General features: G+C 31.7%; 3 protein-coding genes across 3 annotated transcripts; 2 read left to right on the top strand and 1 right to left on the bottom strand.

Moving 5' to 3' along the window:
• Positions 1-1,799: 1,799 nt before the first annotated feature.
• Positions 1,800-5,263, top strand: LOC123924229 (la-related protein 6C). The gene is made up of 10 exons (XM_045977055.1): positions 1,800-2,246; positions 3,379-3,460; positions 3,562-3,656; positions 3,739-3,810; positions 3,907-3,986; positions 4,095-4,173; positions 4,277-4,324; positions 4,419-4,487; positions 4,592-4,720; positions 4,813-5,263. Exons 1-10 carry the CDS (start codon positions 1,938-1,940, stop codon positions 5,053-5,055), a joined length of 1,206 nt encoding a protein of 401 aa, XP_045833011.1. The 5' UTR covers positions 1,800-1,937; the 3' UTR covers positions 5,056-5,263.
• A 1,278-nt stretch (positions 5,264-6,541) lies between these two features.
• LOC123924228 lies at positions 6,542-8,990 on the top strand. Its single transcript, XM_045977054.1, has 3 exons — positions 6,542-6,776; positions 7,258-7,508; positions 7,630-8,990. The coding sequence occupies exons 1-3, from the start codon at positions 6,671-6,673 to the stop codon at positions 8,788-8,790; spliced, it is 1,518 nt and encodes a 505-aa protein (XP_045833010.1). The 5' UTR covers positions 6,542-6,670; the 3' UTR covers positions 8,791-8,990.
• A 2,462-nt stretch (positions 8,991-11,452) lies between these two features.
• Positions 11,453-12,975, bottom strand: LOC123924226 (transmembrane emp24 domain-containing protein p24delta9-like). Its single transcript, XM_045977053.1, has 4 exons — positions 12,708-12,975; positions 11,882-12,091; positions 11,690-11,766; positions 11,453-11,597 (listed from the first exon to the last, which is right to left on the bottom strand). The coding sequence occupies exons 1-4, from the start codon at positions 12,912-12,914 to the stop codon at positions 11,453-11,455; spliced, it is 639 nt and encodes a 212-aa protein (XP_045833009.1). The 5' UTR covers positions 12,915-12,975.
• Positions 12,976-19,829: the final 6,854 nt, after the last annotated feature.

The raw sequence follows: 19,829 nt of genomic DNA, 5'->3' as shown, positions 1-19,829 counted from the left end.
TTGGAAACATTTTATTTTATTTGGCTCCTTGATTAAATCTTAGAAAGGCATGAAGGTGAGACACTTAATCTGGTTAGTGATAACTTGGTGTTTATGGAGGTTGCGAAACAATATTCTGTTCAGGGGGGCTATTGCTAATTTTTCTGTTTTGCTTGATCAAATTAAGTTTATTTCATGGCTTTGGTTTAGCGGTAGAGCACGGCGTAATTTCGGATATTTATGCTGTAATTGGTGCCTTAATCCTCTATGTTGTTTACAAAGTATTTGAGACTTTTTGTATTGTAAAGATTGAGTACTCATTGTACTCCTTATGAATATAATTTTTTATTATAAAAAAAAAATATAGAATTATTATCAATAAGTATATACAATGATGCTGACGTAAAAAAAGTATAATGATAGATATATATAGTGAGTCCCTCAATTATCACATTTATTACATTTTTGGTCCAAACCTAAATTCTTTACCCTGTAAGTGGTGGTGTTTTTTATGCCAATTAAAAGCGCGATAAAATGGGATACTATTTTTGTACAGGGTGATAAAATAAAAGGATTAAAAGTATATGAATTCTTAATCTTAGTGATCTCAATAGCACATAAAATATTTTGTCAAAAAGAAATGGCACATAAGAATTCACATGTTAGGATACTCTCCATTTCCTGTTTTTTTCATTCCTCTATAGTTTTAGGAATATAAATGCAAAAATGTAACATTAAATGAATCCAAATATGATATTTGAAATATCTTTTATACACCTTAAAACATTTAAAACTTTGATAATGAAAAAAATATAAAGAATAGAAAATTAAGAGAATCTCAACTCAAAATCCACGTATGTCTAGTGCAATTTTTTAACTTTCCTCAACATTGTGATTTTTTAACTAGAATAATGCTAGCATTATTCTAGTTAGGGTGTCGCGGTTCGAACTCCGATCATGACATATGGCCTAACAATTTTGGTATTATTTGCCAGTTAAGCTAGGACTTTGTGGACGGTAGGAGTGTTCATATCCGAACCAATCCAAAAGTAAAACCGCAAACCAATCCAAACCGAAAACTGCAAAAAAATGTATTCAGTTTGAACTGCACATATCATTTTTCTTCTAAACCGCGCGGTTTGGTTTGCGGTTTCCATTTCAAAAAATCAAACCAAACCGCAATACTTAACTTAACTCTATCAACTAGTATTAATCAACATATTACCTAGTCAAATTTAGCAAGCTCAACCCAAATTGAGCCCATAATACAATAGACTGTCAAAACATATCATTTCACGCGATCCAAAACTATACTGTTGGTATTAAAAATAAGTTATTATGTATATGCAATGCAATTTTTGTATATGCATATTATATCATGTAAACGATAAAATAAAATAATTTTTTTTATGTTTATTTTGTAACAAGTTGGTAATATTGTCATATTTTTTACATTGCGATAAATCTCACAAAGCAAACCAAACCTAGTTTGGTTCAGACAACTTTTTAAAAACCAACCGAACCAAACCGCATGCACTTTTGTGTTACGGTTTTGATGACTTTTATGCTTAAAATCGAACCAACCCGCATCGGGAACAACCATAGTGGACGGTAGTGAAATAATTATTGAGAAATGAAAAAAATATTTTTGACTATATCTTTGATGAGAAAATTAGGAAAGAAGCATTTAATTTGAGGAATAAGCATAATTTGAGGGATTTTATTATAAAATAAAAGGGATAGATAATAGATAAATATATATAGAAAGCAATTTTTATAGATTTATTTATAACCTTAAAAGATTTAGTCAAAATAGCACAAGTAACGGTTTTTGTGTAAAAGAAAGAGGTGACGCAAAAAATGGATTCATATTCAATACCAAAAACACAAACAAAATAGTTAGTTACACCATTTTTTTTTTCTTCACAGAAACAGAGAGAAAGAAATTACACACAACAATGGCACAAGCAAATCGTGAAGAAAAGATTCATGATCCGAATAAAGAAAAAGTTGGTCAAGAATCAAGCAATTCAAGCTTCAAATTCAATGTTCAAGCACCTGAATTCGTTCCAAGATCGCATTCTCAGATTCCAATTTCTGGTTATTACTATCCTTGTTTTCAGATTCTTGGTGGTTCTGGTGAATCTGATTGGTTTTACGTCGGTGATCAAGATCCTTCGTGTTTGATTCCTAATGCTAGTGTTCCGCAACCTAACTGTTCGAAGAATGTTCTCAACCCTGATCTTCAACAAAAGATCGTTAAACAGGTTCATTACTGCACAAATTATGGATTACTAGTCAATAAATTACGATCATAAATTCATAATTAAATATTTGTGATTATAATATCAAGTATGCATGGTTACGTATTATGAATGAATTTGTCACAAAAACCATATAATTTTGTCATTTTGTGTATTTAATTAGTAATATGTATATCGTAAGTGATAATAATAATAATAATAATTTGAGAAAATGATATGATTCAATATGATTATAAGTGTCCGTGTCGAACACCGACGTGTGTCTGACACCGGGACACGCCTAATCTGAGGAGTATCAGTACTTCATAGCAATTGTGTATATTTTTTTTTTTGAACCAAACAAACTTAATTCATATCATTAACTAATAAATGTTCAATACGTAAGGGAATAATCTCAAATCTATGGAAACTAGTCCAAACATTGGCCGCCCTAGCAAGAGTATGAGCAACCAAATTCGCTTGTCTCCTAACAAACTTAACCTCAAAGTTTACATAAGAAGATGACATAAGAAGGATAATGTCATTAACAATTAAACTAAATTCCGAATTGCCCCGTCTTCTCGAATGGATAGCGTCAACCAACAACTTTGAGTCACTTTCAAATTGAACTCGCTCAAATCCACGATGGATAGTCTCTTTCATAGCAATTGTGTATTTAGTTGGTAAGAAGTGTTGAAAATGTATGTGATAAGAATCGGTGAAAATACTCAAAATATATAACAAAATCTGATACTCTTCAATTTTTGAAGTATATGGGATTCATAGTTTAGAATACTTTTCTTTGGATGGATAGGTCATAGATGATTTGAATTTTACATTATGTTGTTGTGTATTGTGAAATCTTGAGCAAAGTGAGATTTATTTGATTTGGATTTTACATTATGTTGATGTGTATTGTGAAATCCTTAGCAAAGTGAGATTGAGTTGATTTGCATTGTAAAATTGTGAGCAACATTTGATTTTGGTTAGCTACATTGTGCCAATTGGATTTGTGTTTGCATGTATTGTGAATGAATTTGTTTAGTTCAACTTTTCGATAGGAAATCAGCTATGAATGATTTGTTTAGACATGCATTTTTGTTCTACATTGTATCTTTAGAAAAATGCATTGCTCATATAATTGAGGCTGTAATAGGTGGAGTATCAGTTCAGTGATTTGAGCTTGCTAGCTAATGAATCTTTCCAGAAGCAGATGAATAAGGATCCTGAAGGTTATGGTAAGGATTTTGCAGAGTTGTTTGTAGTCACTGAAAAGAAACTTTGATCTAGCTTCTAATAATGGAATAATCTCATTGAATGATTCTTGTTTTGCTGACAGTTCCAATTGCTGTGATTGCTTCCACCAAAAAGATCAAGTCACTTGTTACCAACATTCATCTTCTTACACAAGCTATCCGTCATTCGTCAAAACTTGTGAGTATTTTGGATGGAACAAGCAATGCATTGTTTTGATTTTATTCAAATTTTCTCTGTCTAACAATGCAATGGTTTGTAGGTTTTGAGTGCTGATGGCAAGAAGGTTAAACGCAAACATCCATTTGGGGAAAAGGAGAAAGAGGAATTACAGGTAAAGCAACAAGATGGTTTGTTTTTGTGCTCATGGATTATTACTAAATTTCTTCTAATTGTAGCATAATGCAAAGTGTTTGTTTATTTATTGCAGTCTCGTACTGTTGTGGCGGAGAATTTACCTGATGATCATTCCCATCAAAATCTTCAGAAAATATTTTCCGTAGTTGGGAGGTGGATATTTTCTCTCCATGCCCTTTGTTTAATTATATGAATTTCACATTCTTGCAGTTTCTTACATTTTGAATATGTTGTATGTATTGATGGGCGATATTTGTACAGCGTGAAAACGATCAGAATATGCCATCCTCAAGAACCAAATTCTTCTCGCCCTAAAGGTGATTTCCTCATCAGTAACAAGGTACAAAATCAATGGCTTGTACCATATATTATTATGTCACCTTGGTATTTTAGGAAGAGAAATCATAAGGATTACTTACTGTTTGTTATTTTCCACTATGAAGCTACATGCACTTGTGGAGTATGAGTCATCGGATATAGCTGACAAAGCCGTGAGTAAATTCTTGAAGAACTTTAGGCTTAAGATGCAATTGATTCGATTATTAATACAACAGTAAACAGGGAAGACATGTGTTATTTGATTAGGTTGAGAAGTTAAATGATGAAAGGAATTGGAGGAAAGGGATGCGAGTAAGGTTGCTGCTTAGATGCTCGGTATGTACATTTGTATCAGTTATCAATGCTATTGTGCATCTATAGTATCTCTTTAATTTCATATGATCTTATTCATGGATTGTTTTTAAATTAAAAATGTGCAGCCTAAATCTGTTTTGAAGAATAGAAAGTCAGAATTTGATGGCTTACTAGACGAGGAAGAGAATCTAAATTCTGAAACTGCTGAGGATTCTTCTCATCATAACAACACTGAAACATGTGTTGAGAATAATGTAAGTGTCATTCATATTTTTGGTTTCTTCTATTGAATAAATATGGCATGTTCTGAAATGAGGCTATTGTCTTGTATTCGGTAAATTGGAAGGGTGATGAAACTTCAGTAGGATCAAAGAAAGGATGGGCTAGAGGGCGTGGAAAAGGAAGAGGACGCACTCAAAACCATACTGGACGTGGCCTGCTTGCTCCACCATCTCCATCAAGCAGCGTTGTCCTGAGTGAAATATCGACTAAACCCAATGCTAAGGGCCCAAGAATGCCAGATGGTACAAGAGGTTTCGCAGTCGGACGAGGCAAACCAATAAGTACTCCCGCTTCACCTCAGGAGTAATGGGTATTGTACTAGCCAAATTTTTCCTATGCTCTCTATAGTGAAATTTAGAAAAATTTTGTTTTGTTTTTCTTATTACCAGCAGAGTATTCAAAAGCAGTAAACTGATATTGTTTTAGATGTTACCAATTTTGTAATAATTCAAGGTGTATAGTGTTGTATGTTATGGCGGATCCTGATGACAATGACTACAAATATCATTCATATATGATGTTGTCTTAACATGCAACTTAATTAGAGATATGCCATTTTTTTTTGGTCAGAAATCAGTAATTACTACTGGTACTATTCTTGTACACTAATATGTTGAGTTTAAATAAGAGACTTAGAAGTTAGTAAAAAAAAAAATAAGAGACTTGGAAGTTAAAGCTTTCCCTCTTTATTTTACACAACCTTTTGGGAACAGATACTCCATCACTAAATTTTAAGATGATGGTTTGTAGTATAATAAGCGGTGGTGTATCCAAGACCTTATGTAGGGGTTGCAAAAACAACAAAGTATAAAAACATTAGTAAAAAATAAGTTCAAAGAAAATTTACTACTTAAAAAGTATTTTACCATAGAAAAGAAAGTTAACAATATAAAAGTACAAGTGTTTGAAATTTTCTTGTAAAAAAAAAATTTTATAAAATTTTCAATATAAAAAGTTTAAATATTATTAATAATATATAGATGATTTTTATTTTAACTGTGATCTGAAACATATGACAATTTTTTAAAGTGGATTCATAGAAATGGTGATATATCAATTTTATAAAATTGTACCTTCTTATGAAATATACAATATTTTTAATGAAGTTTAATTCTTTTTTTGTTAGTGTGGATAAAAAATTTAGACACTATTAAAAAAAAAATCTTCATTCTGAAAATCTAGTTAAATAACAAACCATATATAAGATTATTACTAATACAACATATTCACAAAAAAGAACAACAATACGTGAAACGCGCCCTGTCAGGCGGCAAGTTAGGATAATAGAGTTTAAAAATTAAAATTTAATTCTAAATTATTTGATTAAGAAAATGTAATACTAAATATTTTTTAACTAATTATTTTCCACACAATCATACATATATCAAGATAATAAAGTTTAAAAGTCACTAGGTTTGCTCTAGTGACGAGGAGTTTGGGTAGTACGCTATAGGTCATGGGTTCGATCCCAGCTATTTGTAAACAAAAATAATAATAATAATAATAATAATAAAGTTTAAAAATTAAAATTTAATTCAAAATTATTTGATTAAAAATAAATCTAATACTAAATTTCTTTTACAACTTATGATATCCATATAAGGATAATAGATTTTTTTTAAGGATAATAGAGTTTATTTAAAAATTAAAATCTAATTCTAAATTATCTAATTAAAAAAAAATCTAATCCTAAATATTTTCGACTTATCTTTCACGCGTTGTCAAAAAAAACTTATCTTTCACGCAATCTTACCCTATAAGTAAACTAAAAACAGTGCCGTTGAAGTTATACGACTAAACCTAAAAAACTCTTGGTGTTCAATTCATCACTGTTCTGTTCCTTTTCGCGCGCCCGAGTCACTGTGTCTCTGATTCACTTCTCTCGAGTCACGACTCACAACGTAATCCCTAAATCTCGTTTCATGACAACGATGAACGAGTTTCCTCCTAGGGTTTTGGAATCTCTCGATTCCATCGATGCATTCGATGATTCCTCTCCAAATCTTCAATTGCTCCGCGAGTTTCTCGGTAAGACATTTTTCTATCATTTGTTTTCTTTTTTTTTTTTTGGTAGAATTCTATCATTTGTTTTCTATTGCTGAAAAATTTTGAATTTTGTTTTCTCCATTGCGTGTTAATTTTGATACCTGCATATGTAATGTAATAATCTCATGAAAAATTTTGGGGCTTGATCTAGGGATTTGGGTAGTATGCTAGATCTCGTGGGATTTGCGAATGAAAGATTTGCGTGTTAATTCTTCTGGGATTATTTGCGTGTTAATTCTTTATTTTTAACTTTGCATATGAAAGATTTCATTTTGAAAGAAAATGAATTCTTAATGTTAAACCAAAAACATTAGTGTAGACGAGTTCTGTTATGAATTCTTAATGAAAGATTTCATTTTTAACATTAGTGTAAATTAAACAATTTGTGTATAGTTCTGTTATGGTTTCCATGATAACTGTTTCTTTTTTCGTTCAAACTAACTGACTTTAACTTTATATGTAGATGAGGTAATTGATTTTGATGGTATTTCTTGTGTTGATGTTGATGGGGCTATTGATAATTTGAATTTGGAGATTGATGATGTGTTGGATAACATGCTGCGAAACACTCTTGATGATTACACAAAGAATTATGACTTTGAAGCTGTGAAATTATCAAAGACTACCACTTTGGAAAATCACCAACACCAGAATTCTGTTGAACCTGAGACAAAAGATACCAGTGGTGATGTATCTTTGTTACAATCAAGTCAGGTAGATTATGTTTCTTTAAGGTTTTAATCCAATGTATTGTAACCTCTATTTGTGAGTTTAATTACATTCTAAGGAAGGGATTTGAATTGCAGGACTAATCTTTGTTCAATTTTTTTTGCAGACTGAATCATTTTACATTAATTTAGAGGCTGATGAATGTGTGAATTACAGTACTCCATCAAGTTCTGTGTCTGATATTGCAGCGGATGCAACTTTTTCAAATAAAGGCTTTTCCCCGTACAATGGCGATGATTGCCTGTGCTCAGAATATAATGACAACAGGATTGGTGGTCAGTGTAATTTAATGAACGGAGAGGCATCTGGCCGAGGAATAGAACTGGCTCAACCTTTGAATACTTCTAGTATGGTTCTTAAGGAGCATTTTGTACCAGGAGCTATATTGGGAACTTCACTGATACGTTCCAAATCTTTTGACCAGCGATCATCTAAATCTAATCACTGTTTCAATGGTTCAATATCTACAATGGAGAAATATACGGATCTCAGTGAGCATCTTCAAGCAGAGCATTTAAAGGCTAAGTCATCTCCTGATACATCAAGTTGTGTAACGGATGAATTGAAAATAATTGAATATTTTCCAGTTGAAGAAAAATCAAGATCCTACCCAATGTCCATAGAATACATTCAGCAACATTTACATATTTTGAGTGATTCTGCTGCTGCTATCAATTTTCCAGATATGGACGATTCAGATGACATAGAAATCATTGAAAATTTCCCAGTTCAAAACAAATCAAGATCATCGCTTGAAGATGGACGTCGTGAGAAATACTGTACACCGACAGAAAATCTTCCTGATATGTATGATTATGCTCCTATTAGCAACGAGGTCTTCAATGATGATGTTCAGATCATTGATAACTTGAAGCTAGATTGGTCACCAACTCTCCAAATGCATCAAGTTTCTAATGATGCAGTAGATAATGAGGTCTTCAATGATGATGTTCAGATCATTGATAACTTTAAGCTGGATTGGTCACCAACTCTCCAAATGCATCGAGTGTCTAATGATGCAGTAGATAATGAGGTCTTCAATGATGATGTTCAGATCATTGATAACTTTAAGCTGGATTGGTCACCAACTCTCCAAATGCATCGAGTTTCTAATGCTGCAGTAGATAATGAGGTCTTCAATGATGATGTCCAGATCATTGATAACATAAAACTAGATTTTTGGGCGGAGCGACCCGCAAAGAAGATGCGGCTTATGCATTTTCCGGGTGGAAGTGATGGAATCCTGACTTCTTTTACCTGCACATGATTTTGAATAATTTCTTTAAGTTTTTCTTTTGCAACATGTAAAGAGTGGCAAGTAGCAGTGATTACTTATATAATGCCATTTTATTCAGGTGTTGAGCAAAAACACATTGTTTTTGTGACTCCAACACACTCATTATTTGTTCAATTTATGTACAAAAATAGATAATATAATCTGAGACTTCATTCTTTCTATAAAAAAAATTGATTAACAAATTGTTCCATATCATTTAAATTCATGACAGTCCTCAAACTGGACAAAAGTAGCTTAATAAGTGTATCTCTAGGTTGATACTGTAGCTTCAAATCAAGGGTAGGCAGCAATATTTGTTCAACATCTTTTGTCAGGAAAATAAAAATAAGATAACAAAGGAAGTACTAAACTAGTGATAAGTCCTAAAGTTTTGCACTGATAAAGCATTTCTTGCAATATTGTAAACAACTAGTGTAGAGACGGGAATTGATTCTCTCAAGTGTAATTTACACTTGAGAGAATAAAGTGTGGTTTGTTACCATTGATCAAGAGAAAAAAACATATAAAAATTTAGAGAAAATGAATTTAGATGATGTTAGATTACACTTTATTCTCTCAAGTGTAAATCACACTTGAGAGAATCCATTCCCGTTTAGAGACTAGTTATTTTTCTTTTCCTTTCTGATGTTTTTAAGATATAGAAAGCGATGTTAGTATACCAAAAGAAGAAATAAAAGACAAATAATTCATTTTAATAATAGTGCATTAATTAGAGAGATTTATTTTTCATGTTAGTTCAAAGTTAATTTTCGCATTTTTGAATAAAACATAAATTTTTTGAATTATTAATAAAAAAAATTAACTTCTTTGATCCGTGTAATTTTTTTAAAGTGTTTCGTATAAAAAGGACCGAAAAAAAATATTTGTTAAAAAAAGGAAAAAAGAAAAAGTTCTTGATCGGACAAATTAAAGGCCACAGAGGGAGTATTTGTTCCTGATAAAGGCTTTACATATTCTCTACATATAATTTCTCAATGATAGAGGGCAAACTCATAAATAGATTAAAATTAACAAAACAACTTGTACAAAGTGTATTCAATCTCATATCTAAGCCATCCAATATTTTATCAATATATCAATGGTATATTTAATCTTTTCCCATCATGGGAAAATTAAGAGACCTTCCCACCTTAACCTCCACCCTAGTGCAATGTCTTGGAAGCAAACTACCTTGACCGTCTTCCGAACTTATCCATCCTTGAGGTGACTATGTCCCTGACATCAGGGTCAGGGTGTGCATGGTTTGAAAACCACACCACACCTAATTGATGGTTTTGGTGAACCAAAACCATTTCAGTGACAAACCAATTATTTTGTCACTGAAATTATTTTTTTTCTAAATCCAAATTATTTTTTACTTAGCCGAAAACATGTTTTTTATATTGTTTTAAAAATATATTTAACATTTTATTTATTATAAGAAATTGAGGAATGGAAACAAATATTTAACTTTGGCTATGCCCAGGTCAAGTAAGAGAACCGGTCATTCATCCTAAGTAGTAAGATTTTAGTATAGAAGAGAGACATTCTGACCCTACTATATATGCATCTAGTGCAATGCTTTGGAAGCAAACTACCTTGAGGTGAGTCTGTCCCTGGCATCTCTTTCTACCATCAATTTTATTCACATCGCAGAGTAAATGCAATAGCCAATAGGGCATCTTCAACAATTCAAATTTTCTATTCACTCGGAATCTTGCTAGTATATATCAATGTGAAAGAAACAAAAATCCTGATGAAAAAACATCTTATGCAAAGGTATTGGTGGAAAAATAATATTGTGCTGTCATATAGGTCTTAAGTTTAACTTAATGATGATTTGCAATGTGTGCGCTGCGCACAAGTGGAAGGAAGGTCATACATAGCATTTTTGGGAAAGTATTTGATCATATATGCTTCAATATTTACCTTATAGATATGTTGTCATGGTTCAAGGCATACATACATACATTAACAACATGTGACAACATATTGTATGCATATGTGAAATAATTTTACACTGACAGTATGTAAAAATTAAACTTTAATTTTTATTGCTTAATATTTTCATTGTAATGTCAACAATGTTGAAAAAAAGATGAGTTTCTAAACAAATCAAACCATTCAAGATGGCAAGATGGTAAGATGTTTCAGTGTGCATAGTACTAGCTTAATAGAGGAACCAGTTGACCAAAGTGGATCTTCTGCAGTGTGAATTTCTTCAAAACCAAGACTCTGAAGTGAATGAGGAAATCCGAAACCCGTAAGAAAAAGACTACAAAGCAATCAAGCAAGAAGTAGAGACTCCAAAAACATCAACAAATATTCGCTAGATCATATGTGCACACGTTAGTTTCCGGATATTTAAGTCCCCTGTCTAGGAGGCCACCAGCCGTTGAGATCGAAATTAATAGTAGGAGATGACATTTTAAAATACACAATAGTTATAGGATACCGTATTTGACATCAAAATTTTGATATCCAAGAATCATTTCTCATTTCTAATCAATAATATATACATCATAAAAGAAAAATATAATATTAATGAAGTATATACAATAGAAATTAATAGTTTTTATACAACATATGAACATTTTGTAATCCAAAATTGAGATCCAAGCTAAACTAGTGGATCAAATTGATGTGAAGGATTTTAAAGAACCTTCTTCCTCTCAAAGAATACCTTCAAATACCATAGTTGTGAACCAGCAACAGACAAACAAACTATGATTGAAAGGAAAATGAAGATAAACATCTTATTATCAGTAGCTATGTTAAGTTCTTGCATCTCTGCCTCCCTGTATCAAAGAAATCAAAATACAACAAAATTTCTCATTAGAACTAACTATATGTTAAAGAAATTTTGAATGAATCCGGTTAACATTTATACCTCTCTCGAAGATAATACATCTCGTCGTGGATGTATGTCACAATTTGGTACAACCTATGTATTTCAGATTCCATTACCTAAAATGAAGAGAAAAAAAAAAATCACTTTCGAAAACATACAAGATCGAATAATTACATTTGTAAATCAAAAATCCCTATAACAAATTAGAATTATATTTTTGTTCAAACTTACTTCAATATGATCTTTTTTTGCAATCTTATACCAGTCCTTGGCAGAAATCCCAGTCCTCCACTCAAAATCAATGTTCACAGTTATTGATGGTTCATGATCCAACACCGAAAAACAAACTGTATGGTCACCGGCTTCAACCGTAGTATATGCAAAATTACCGGAAGTTACATGCTCACCAAAGTGGTAATTGTTCCCATAAGGTGAACGGACCTGACAACCAACCACATTATAAAAAGCTAATATGAGTCATTTGACGACAAGTTCTACTCTACGGTGGATCACCGTGGAAAAGTACTTAAAAATTGTCCGAGACTCCAACAACGAATGACCTCGGTCTCTTAAAGTAGAAGTACATGATTCTCCTTATTGTAATGTCTGAGAAAGTGCCATGATCGATGTCAACTTAGAAAGAAGAAAAAACACTGACGAGGACCATGAGTTTCTACTTCTCAAAGGTGGCACGTCATTTGACATTGGTGTTTTTTTTTAACAATTTTCGAGTACCGGTCTAGGTAGGTAGAACTTGTCTCATTTGATATTTAGAAAATTCAAAAGTTGAACAAAAAAAAAAAATTAACATTATTAAACCTTATAACAAGAAGAGAATAAGTAATAATCCATTGGAGATTCAATTGTTCTTGTTCTCAAACATTTTCTACCTTAAATATTTCCAAAAAAAGTGCATATTTCTGGGGTTAATTCATAATATAATGGCATTAATTAATAGAAAAAGAATGAAAGTTTTTCCAAATTTGAAATTAAAATGTATCCAATATAAAACTAGAATTTGTGATTGAATAATCATCATAATTCATCATAACCATACCCTGACAGTTATCTTGTGAGAATCAGGAATTGGAGAACCTTCATTGGGATTAACAACGGAGTAATTACCGACGGTCATGGCATTGCTCATGATGTCCTCAGTGATACATTTAGGTTCACCTGATTTAAGTTCAAACCGCATTGAATTCACAAAGCTAAAAAACAATGCAGGGACAATAGCAATGAGAAGAAGAATTGAATTGAACATTGCAACAATGAAATGTTCTTAGTTTGGCTGAATTTTGAATTGGAAGGGTAAAGAGGGATTATTTTTGGGTTTGCTTGTTCTTCAAAAAACAAAAATTTGGGTTTGCTTGTGAAACAAGAAAGGGAATCAAAACCACAAGCGTCAAGAGTTGTAATGAACACAAAAACAAAGAAATGTATGATTAAGGGTTAACCGCTAGAAATAGATTTACTTTCTTCCTCCCTATATTCATTCATTCATATTTTACTTTCTTCCTAAGTTATAGACCAATAAAGTGCTAAATCCTCTCACACATTTTCGTTATTGTTTGGTTGAATAAAATCCTAACTAAATAAATGTGTAGTCAACTTTGGCAGAAACTCGACACACCAAGATTAAGAGTTTATGCATTTTTATTGAATACCGTTAATTTTGATAACTATCAATAATATCTTAAATAATTTTAGATTTTTCAAAAACTTTACATGAATGATTTATATGATATAAGCTCTCAATCAAAACAATAGATTCGCTAAAACTTAATGATGACCGATTCGCAAGTGTACGAATGCGTCTAGTAGTAATATAAAGAGTTGTCGATCCACAGGGATTGCATTAAATTCGCATGGATATCGTATTTGAACAAACAATTTTTAAGCATAATTTGGGGGTGAATTTTCAAAAGGATTTGCTATTTCTTAGTTTCAAGGTTTTTGGAACGATTGAGAGGTTTCGGATCGAACTAATTCACAAGCTACACGCGGAATCGCACACAATAGAACCGGTTAATCTATTCAATGTTAAATCGATTGTAAGTGGATTCAATCTCTTGCAATCCACTTCTCCCAATCAATCACCATTACCATTCCTTAATCTCTTAAGTGAATTGTGATTCATTGAGGATTGAAACACAGGATTCAATTAACATAATCAAGAACATTCAATCTCTTAAACATACATTGATTACTCAGAATTCTAAAGTCTACAATTAAACCATTTTCTCACATGCATTCAATTGATCAAATCATTTGTGTAATCAGCTACAAAACACAAAAGCATTAAACACATAAGAAGTTCTGAATTGAATACATTAAACTGATTACAATTGAGTACAAATCCGCGCGAGAGCTTGATCCTTAGTCTTCACCTCCAACTCCTAATCTTGGTGCTTAGTGTGCCATAATCTTGCACTTGATCACCAATTGGCTTTCATCTTCCATGATCTTCATCATCTTCAGCTAAAAGAGTAGAGGAAAGTACGAGATGGAGCTTAATTCTCAAGTCTGGATCCCAAAAATCCAACAACCTGCACAAAATAACAGAACAGGTATTTATAGAATACGCAGCTGCGCCAGGCGCAGGCCTCTGCGCCCAGGCGCAAAGAGGCAGTTACAGTTGCGTTCTGGCGCAGCCCTCTTGCGCTGTGGCGCAGCTTCCAGATCAAGAAATCAACTCCCAGGTGTTCATCATGCGCCATGCGCAGCTCTCCTGCGCCATGGCGCAGTTCACAGAGTTGGAAACTTCCTAAACAAGGCTTCATTGCGCCATGCGCAGCTACCCTGCGCCACGGCGCAGGTTCCAGTGAAAGCCACCCTCAAGGAAGTCCAACAATGCGCCATGCGCAGCCTTGTGGCGCCATGGCGCAGACACCAGTAACTTGGGCTCTAATTAGGCTCTCAATTGCGCCATGCGCAGCCTTGTGGCGCCATGGCGCAGCATCCAGGGAAAGGAGTTCTTGAAATAAGGCAGCATTGCGCCATGCGCAGCCTCTTGCGCCCTGGCGCAGCATAAACTCAGGAATTCCCCTGTTTTGCTTGCGCAACACTCAATCTAGTATTCGGCTAAATTTTGATCATTCTACTCAACTTCTTAACATTATTTCCTAAAGATCACCTTAAAAATGCTCAGATAACATGTCATGATGAGGATTCATCACTTAAAATAGGCTTAACTAAACATTTGGTCCCTTACATTTATTTTAGGTTTCAATTTGGTCTCTTACGTTTAAAAAATATCAATTTGGTCTCTTACGTTTCCATTGGCATGAGTTATTCTGCATAAGGAATAAACTTATGCATGGTGCATAAACAAATCTTCACCATCAAATTGAATCTAACAAACCTCCAAACGCATCATTTCCCACCCCCAAATCAACAACAGCAACCCCTGAATGTCATCAAATTGCTTCGTAGTTAGTTTTAAACTAAAATCATGCAAAAACCATTTTTGTTGTGGAATGGTTTCACATTAGATGTACTTAATCATGCTAGGACCATTTTTACTGTGGAATGGTTTCAGAGAGTTGTAATCCAAAATCATTTTGTTGTGGAATGATTTTATGTGTTATTTATGCATGGTGCATACGAAATTCGCTTATGCACCATAACCGCTCCCGTTTCCATTAGGTTTCAATTTAGTCATTTTCATTAGTTTTGTCACTAACACCGTTTGAACTATACACGTGTCAGTGTGTCAAAGTATCCACGTGTCTGTCCACATATACAAATTGGTTGCCACATGTGACAAAACTGAAGGAAAAAACTAACTAATGTAAACGTTAAAAATGTAAGGGACCAAATTTAAACCTAAAATAAATGTAAGGGGCCAAATATATAGTTAAGTTGTTCAAATATTATTGAGTGATGTAACGTTTTATTCACTATTTCATATTCTAACTTTTTAGACATACACCAGAAGGTATAGCTCCACTCACATAATGTCATGACACCACTTATCAATTATAAATATTAGTTGAATGAATCTTTATTCCAAGATACTTCAGACTTCTATTTTTCAAACCCTTTTACAATTATTTTCTTTTAACTTTTCAAAACCTTAAATGTTGTTTGGTTACTTTTTTCTCATAAGCTAAAATCTAATTTGTGTGTGAAATAGTTGAAGTTCCTTACCAAGAGGAAGGAAAAAAATTAAACAAAAAAAAAAAAACAAGAAAGCAAAACTAAATACAACGAAAATTAACAATTCGATGTCTAACTCATTTTTTAGATTCATTCAAAAAATAATGTATCTAGTCAATAATATAGACTATATACATTACTTTTTCAATAACTTAAAAAATGGTTTTTTTACTTATAATAGTGACTAGAGAGAGTACTTCAACAAGAAAGCAGGCAAGGTGTCCCACCAATAGAAATCTGTGACAAAATGACCATGAGTTGCTAACTTATCAGCACATATGTTCCCTTTGTTGAACGTGTGAGAAAATAGTAGCTGCAAATTATTTGAGAAACAATTGCTCCATCTATTGCGCAGATCTCATAGAACGATGGAGTGATTCTTGGAGGCTTGGATAGCTAGCTGGGAATCACTCTCCACCCACGTTGAACATAAATTCTTCGTAATACGATAATCAATGTTCCTATTCCTCTTATAGTAAATATTATCCTTAATTAGTAAAATGATCTCCTAAAAATATTTTTGGTTTCACATTAACTTTAAAAAAAAAAAATGTCTAAATAGGTCCATTAAAGAATAAAAGTCTGAATAGATCCTTAAAGATATCTTCGTTAATCAGTTTGATCATATTCGGACTTTTTGTTAGGGATCAAACTTATTAACGGATATGTCTTTAAGGACCTATTCAAACCTTTTTTTCTTTAAGGAACCTATTCGGACCTTTTTTCTTTACCAATCTAAAACAAAAAATGTCTTTAACATTTTACTAATTAAACCTAAATATTAATTAAACATATTATTTTATACTTATATAAGTCAATTCAACTATTAGTTTTATACTATAAATTCAATAAACTATCTTAAAATTTATTCATCATAAGTTGATCTGTTATAAGATAACTTATCAGTTATTTTTTTTTTTTTTATAAGAGTCTAATTGTTATCTTCCTTAAAAAATTGAAGGTTCACAAATAAAAAAAAAGTGTACAACATAAATTTCCTCGAAAGACTCAATCTTTTAAGTTAAGCAGTTTTTATGTACTAGAACTTAGTAGAACATCTTCTGCACACTGAAACATCTTGCCATCTTGAATGGTTTGATTTGTTTAGAAACTCATCTTTTTTCAACATCGTTGACATTACAATGAAAATATTAAGCAATAAAAATTAGAGTTTAATTTTTACGCACCGTCAATATAAGGTTATTTTAGATATGCATATAATATGTTCCACATGTTAAAAAAAAATATGTTGCCACATCATTAATGTATGCCTTGAACCATGACAACATATATATGATCAAATACTTTCCCAAAAATGTTATGTATGACCTTTCTTCCACTTGTGCGCACACATTGCAAATCATCTTTAAGTTAAAAATCTCATTCTCTCTTTTTTGATTATTAAAGTTTTTTTAAATAGTGTGAAATAGTCAAATAAATCATTTAAAATGTAAGGGAGAGAGTTGTTTTTGAAATCAAGTTAATGTTGTTGGGGTTATTTATTTGGACCTTGATCGGTTGTTGTAGTAGATACACAATTTTACATTATATTTAATCACAGCTTTGAAGTCAGATGATTCAAATTATACATCAATTATAAACATAAAACCGTTTTTCTGATTTATTAAATATCTAATCAATTTTAAAAGTTGTTTTTTACTTATAAGTATTTGAAATCAGAGGAGTAAGTAAGGGTTTAGATTTAGAAGATTTATTTTATTTTTAATACTACTTGAAATAAGTACTATAAAGTAGGCAAAGGAAGGTTTCAATATGTTAAATGGGTTATAGTACTCCTTAATTTTTATTTTTTTAAGATAGAAAAAATAACAAGTCATTAAAAATTCACACACACAAAATTTTGATTTATTTAATTTCTAATGCAATATTTTAAAATTATAACCTCTAATTAGTATTATTTTCACAACTCTGCCTTTTCAAAAAAAATTAATTTCACAACTCTTAAATACTAAGTCATCAATACTTTCTAAAAACAATTAAGTAAGTAAAAATCTCATTCTCTCTTTTTGATTATTAAAGTTTTTTTAAATAATGTGAAATAGTCAAATAAATCATTTAAAATGGAAGGGAGAGAGTTGTTTTTGAAATCAAGTTAATGTTGTTGGGGTTATTTATTTGGACCTTGATCGGTTGTTGTAGTAGATACACAATTTTACATTATATTTAATCACAGCTTTGAAGTCAGATGATTCAAATTATACATCAATTATAATACAATTAAACCATATCAGCCATTAATATAAATCGGACGGATAAGAGCAATAACTTTGTGACACAATTATTGCGTCAAATAATCCAATTTCGGATTTAATGAGGTGGTCCTTTGACAACATTGGATCTGGAATCATTGAACAGAACAAAGGTTTTTATAGACGACTGTTTGTTTGTTGAGTACTCCTATAATTCATTCCTTTCTAGCAGTATAAAAATGAAAATCTATTAATGCGGCTTCAAAATTCATCATCATTGGATTCTGAAATGTGAGCTGGTTAGTGGTTACTAATTATGATACACCACTTTTGGGTTGTAGAAAAGACAAAGAAAAGGGACATTCTTGGTTATGGCCAAGACCAATAAGTTAGCCCTTATCTTCTCTCAACATGTTCTCTCTACTCCGGACTAGGTGGTGTATTAAGATCGGACGATTCAAAAATTAAACTTAATTTCATTTATTTATAAATAATTAACATTTAATTATAAAATCTGGAACGTTTGATCTTAATCGGACGGTTCAAATACAGTAACTATATGCAGTCTAACTGTCCTTCGTCTCATATTATAAATAAATAAAAAAATCATTTTTTCCTAAATTATAATAAAAAAAAACAACTAACTTTTATTATTTTCATGATTTACTTTTACTTAAAAGGACATAATTCCATTTGTTCATGCATTTGAAACTACAAAAGATAAAACTAAGAAAATATAGTAAGAAAGCATCCTAACTTGACTTATAAGTAAACTTTATTTAATAAAACTATTACTAAAAAGTATGCATATTTTAGAGCTATCAAACCCCACGCCTAAGGTAAATGTATGACATCGCGGCTGAATTATACCAACGTCTCTAAGACCTACTCATCTTAGGGTGTGTTGAAATTTAAAATGGACAAAATTCATTTATGATACAATGATTTTTTGTGACATTTCTTATATTTTGAACTCTTTGAATCATATTATGATAATCGAGCCTCTCAATTTTTTTATCTCAATTTTTCTCAATTTTCACACCACAACCATCAATCAACTTTTCTTCATTTATTTTAAATATAAATATTGTCCTACATTTATAATCTAATGGTCTAAAAGACAATATTATTTCGTCAATTTGTTTTTCAACTGGAGAGAATCCTCTCTCATGATAATCAACTGTTAACACAGTAAATAGAGGTGTGTTATTTTAACAATAATTTTACAATATCTCGTGCTATTAAAATTTATATATGAGGTGAATCTGAAATCCTATCCAAATTGTTTTCAACTAGGAAAAGGAAATCACTAGTGGAAAAAACGCTTTTTAAGTCAGTTAAAATTGACCTTTTAAGTCGGTTCCGTGTCTGACCTAAGAAAAGCCGACATAAGAAGTCTGGAGTTGTTAACACGGCTTTTGAACCGACCTAAGAAAGAACTTTTAAGACGGTTAAAATTGACCTTTTACATCGGTTCCACGTCCGACACAAGAAAAGCCGACATAAGAAGTATGTAGTTGTTAATACGGATTTTGACCCGACCTAAGACAGCACCTATTAGATCGGTTATAGTGCAACCGACGTAAAAAGTTTGGCAAATTTAAAAAAAATTACGTTTTTAAAAATATTAAATACTGTTTTAAACTTTCCCAACATTATTCAATATATGCTAATTAATAGTTCAAAGCAATACACATAAAAAATAAGTAAGATAAAAAATATTCAATCTTGATTTGGTAATTATAACCACTGAATAAGTGTTTCGTGAACAAAATGTAAAATAATCAAAGACATTAAGTTAATGAGAT

This window comes from Trifolium pratense, linkage group LG4, assembly GCF_020283565.1.
Source record: "Trifolium pratense cultivar HEN17-A07 linkage group LG4, ARS_RC_1.1, whole genome shotgun sequence".
NCBI classification, from domain to species: Eukaryota; Viridiplantae; Streptophyta; class Magnoliopsida; order Fabales; family Fabaceae; genus Trifolium; species Trifolium pratense.
This window is presented reverse-complemented; position numbering and strand designations above follow the sequence as displayed.

Excerpts from the sequence above, each read along its gene's own strand:
- LOC123924226 (XM_045977053.1), bottom strand. The coding sequence starts at position 12,914 with ATGTTCAATTCAATTCTTCTTCTCATTGCTATTGTCCCTGCATTGTTT. Across the intron at positions 11,767-11,881 it reads CAAAAAAAGATCATATTGAA|GTAATGGAATCTGAAATACA; the intron begins GTAAGTTTGAAC and ends TCTTCATTTTAG. Across the intron at positions 11,598-11,689 it reads ATGTATTATCTTCGAGAGAG|GGAGGCAGAGATGCAAGAAC; the intron begins GTATAAATGTTA and ends TCTTTGATACAG.
- LOC123924228 (XM_045977054.1), top strand. The coding sequence starts at position 6,671 with ATGACAACGATGAACGAGTTTCCTCCTAGGGTTTTGGAATCTCTCGAT. Across the intron at positions 6,777-7,257 it reads ATTGCTCCGCGAGTTTCTCG|ATGAGGTAATTGATTTTGAT; the intron begins GTAAGACATTTT and ends CTTTATATGTAG. Across the intron at positions 7,509-7,629 it reads CTTTGTTACAATCAAGTCAG|ACTGAATCATTTTACATTAA; the intron begins GTAGATTATGTT and ends TTTTTTTTGCAG.
- LOC123924229 (XM_045977055.1), top strand. The coding sequence starts at position 1,938 with ATGGCACAAGCAAATCGTGAAGAAAAGATTCATGATCCGAATAAAGAA. Across the intron at positions 2,247-3,378 it reads AACAAAAGATCGTTAAACAG|GTGGAGTATCAGTTCAGTGA; the intron begins GTTCATTACTGC and ends AGGCTGTAATAG. Across the intron at positions 4,721-4,812 it reads AAACATGTGTTGAGAATAAT|GGTGATGAAACTTCAGTAGG; the intron begins GTAAGTGTCATT and ends GTAAATTGGAAG.